The sequence below is a fragment of the Phaethon lepturus genome, unplaced genomic scaffold (assembly GCF_000687285.1).
Source record: "Phaethon lepturus isolate BGI_N335 unplaced genomic scaffold, ASM68728v1 scaffold10074, whole genome shotgun sequence".
Classification (NCBI taxonomy): domain Eukaryota; kingdom Metazoa; phylum Chordata; class Aves; order Phaethontiformes; family Phaethontidae; genus Phaethon; species Phaethon lepturus.
In genome coordinates, this window is record NW_010537069.1 from 48630 (window position 1) to 52280 (window position 3651).

Here is a 3651-nt window from a genome sequence, read left to right on the forward strand (position 1 = left end):
GGTTGGTCTTTTTCAACCTGTAAATGATTCTATGATTCTGTTATAAAATCCAGTATTTCGGCCAATAAAGCCTTCACCTCTGGTGTCTGTTTTGGATTGAATATTGATTTTTTTTTTTTTTTTTCCCGTGATTGGTTAAGTAGAGTTTATGTAACTATTTTCTAATGGCATTTTTAGACTGTAAATTTTTTTTTTTTAATCTTAGTTTTGCTTTCCATGGAAAGCAGAATGATTTCTCTAACTTCCAGTAGTGTAGGTCCTCATCTGGGTACAAGGTCTGCTTAGGTGTAATGAGATGTAAAGTCTGCACCCAGGGACGATGTGCCAGTAGAGTCCTGTAGTAGGACCATCTCTGGAACTTCTTAGTATACTCCTTACCTCCATGCCAAGTTTGGAGGATGGAGGAGAAGGCAGGCCAATAGAATGATCCTCTGTATGACAGAAGTCTTTGATAGTTCTGGTGACTTTATTTTGTGCCACATATTTAGCAAGTGGAGAATCCTGCTCTTTAATAGCTGGTGGCCTGCTATTACTCTTTGAAGTCAGTGGCAACTTTGAATTATGCCCATTGTGTTAAGGCAGACACAATTTTCTTAAGGTTTATGCATTTTGTAGAGTCCGCCAAATAACAGTTGTTATAATAATAGTGCTTCATATCCTCAGACTGCTGTAAAAACATTAGTTAATACATTAATGAGATGACTGCCTTGGCTGCGTTTTATACTTTGTTGTGTCTGTTGTAATGAGAAGTCGAACACAGCCAGCATCAGAAATCTAGTGGTTTCAGCTCTGCAGTGATTGTGCTGAGAATTAGGTTGGAAAGGGGGACCATGCAGTGGTTAAAGTGTAAAACAGGGGAACTGAATGTCCAAACAGTTTATTGAAAAGCTCCTTGATACTGTGTTCGTTTAAAAAGTAATCAATAATTATTTTTATAAAGTTTAAGTGTTATTTAAAATACAAGTAAACAGTGGTAGAAGAGATACCATCAAGCTTGACTGTAGGATACATTGTGTTCTCATATGAAGATCATGAGGCTTTTTATATTACGGTAGTGCTGGATAAAGTCTCTGGAGGAAAAGCTATTTTTTTTCATCCATAGGCTAAGCCAGAAACCTGGCTTAGCTGTTCTGTTTTCACTTGCTGGCTGCTGTCATACTACAGTGTATCAAAATGGAGAGTTCTTTTTTTAAAATCATGGAATGAGAAGACCTGTGGCTCCATTTTTCTAGCATTGTGTTAAATTGATTTGTTCCTCTCTCCTATGTTAATTTTGTTCATGGAATACGCAGATAATGATTATGAGCTGATGAGGAAATAATACTTGCAAAAGATGTGTGTGTTATGCTTGTTCTTTGCCTTGAGAGCTGCAAGTTTCTTCAGGTCTTAGAAGGTTAGTTGATAGGTTTATGCTGAAAATGAAAAACGGGCAAGTCTAGGATGCTCTTTTTCAAGTATAGAAAGAACATAATTTGTGTCTAGTGTATGTCTAATGTAGTTTCTGATAAAGAATTGTAGTATGACCATTATTTTAATCTTTTTAATCTTTTCTAGAACACAGCCAAAAACAGTTTTTGCAGAAGTGGAACCAGAAGATGATGAAACAGACAAGCCAGAGTGGAAAAAACGTAAAATTTGAAAAAATTTTTTTAAAGAATAATTTTAAAGCATTTGAAAAAAAGTGCAGCATTTATTTCTTTATTTTGGGTAGTGCGCCAAAATTTGAAAGTAAAAATTACTTCAGTTCATAAAACTTGCTGCAGTGTAAAAAGGGATCGTTATATTACATGGCATTGTAATCCCATATCTGAATTTTTAAATAAGGAATTAATTATATGGAGGTTGGAACTAGATGATCTTTAAGGTCTCTCACAACCCCAAATATTCTATGATTCTATGATATTGTGCAAAGAACTCTTCTCTATGTTAGTTATTTAGCTGTGTGATTTAAGTGAAAAATATTTCTTTATAAATAGAGCTCTAGTGAATTCGTTGTATTGCCAAATGTTTTTTCTAATTACTGCCAACTGTACAAATTCTGTGTCATGACTGTGTTCAATGATTTTAAGTATATAAATAAAATAATACAGTTTCTCAGGCTCCTTTTAGTTTTTTCTAACAAATTACACACTTCCTTACAAGTATAACAAAATTTATACTTTTATTTAGATTCATTAATGTGGAATAATCCAGTTTAGTTTATTTGTGTGTTCACATAAATTCCAATTCAGTTCACACTTCTGTGTGAATTTTGGAAAATGTATTTTCTAATGTCTGTCCTTATTTGAATGATGGTCCTTCCAGTATGTGTAGTATATCACAGTAGTATTTTATACAGCTTTTATTTTTCAACAATGTGGCATTGGAATGGGCAATTACCTATTTTGGTTTAATAAAAATAACATGTTTATTGCCTAGCTGATGCAGAATTTTGTTCAGGCTTCCTATCTCTATTTGTATTGATAAGTGTCAGGATAGAGCAGAGATGTGTATTTATAACCAGGTCTTTGTATCTATTAACTTTGTTGTATGCCCGAATTATGTATATCCTGCCTCACACTTTCTGAAGACCAATATTATCCTTTATAAAGTGGTTTCTCAAAAATTGAAAGTTTTCATTGTTTAACACAAAACTGTAATTCTGCATGTCATAAAACAAAGGACAGATTTTAAACTAATGTCCTTGAGAGAAGGAGAAAGGAACCTAGGTTAGTTTTAGGCATTTCTATTGTGATTACAATAATATACAGTATGCGAAGTATTGTGATTATAATAATATACAATATAGCAAGCACTATGCATTTCCACTAAGATTAGAGAGTAATAGACATCATAAACAATCAACCTTTCATAATTATTAATAGATTCTGAAGGCATATTTTAAGGCTATATTTAGCAAAGCACTTAATCACCTTCCTAACCACAAACATGTGGTCCTGATAGTCAGCAGAGCTTAGATTTTTTTTTCAAAGCACTTTTCTGCATCACCTTCATTGTATGATATCCTTTTCCAAACTTATCTTTCTTTCAGTTATTATTTTTATGCTTTAGGGAAAAGTAAGCCTGACTTCAAAAGGTGTAATAGGTATTAGCATAACATTCCTATGATAAAATATCTCCACTGCTCTCACTCTTAGTGTAGTCTTTGGATAAGAGTGGAACCTCACTAAATAATCCACAACTTTGTCCCTTGTAAAAATATTTTAGTACATACTTATGTAGAATAGTAAATCAATGCTTAATTTACAATTGCAGCTGTGATATGTAGAATGGAGGACTTAATGCCTAGGTGGACAGTAAAGGGAGGAGAAAAGAACTACCAGATGAAGAGCAGCTAAAGACTCCCTGATGCAATGTCCCCCTCAGCAGATAAACATTAAATAGCATTGTTTCACTTAAGGCTATTTTTTCCTCTTTTTTTCACCCAAAGAATGTTCTACTGAAGTAGAAGTATTTTCAAATAAATTTCTCTAAAATCTTGAATGAGGTTTTTAAAAGTTTAATATGTCTTTGGTTTTAGGCTGAATATTAACAGTTTATAATTTCTGTTGTTAGTTGCTCACTGAGGCAGTGTGGCTTAGAGAGCAGAGCTGCAGGGAAAGACATATGAGGAAAAATGCTGCAGCTGTTCTTTGAGCTTAAAGTGAAGCT

At 33.6% G+C, this 3651-nt stretch overlaps 1 protein-coding gene across 1 annotated transcript in view; it reads left to right on the forward strand.

Annotated features, from left to right (window-relative positions):
* The window catches only part of WDR70 (WD repeat domain 70), a gene marked incomplete at its 5' end in the record, with an annotated part of 38297 nt that extends 36458 nt beyond the window's left edge, over window positions 1–1839 (forward strand). The window contains one exon of the mRNA XM_010286367.1: window positions 1555–1839. Coding sequence (XP_010284669.1) covers window positions 1555–1639 — 85 coding nt within the window. The remainder of the gene's footprint in view (window positions 1–1554) is intronic.
* Between the last annotated feature and the right edge of the window lie 1812 nt (window positions 1840–3651).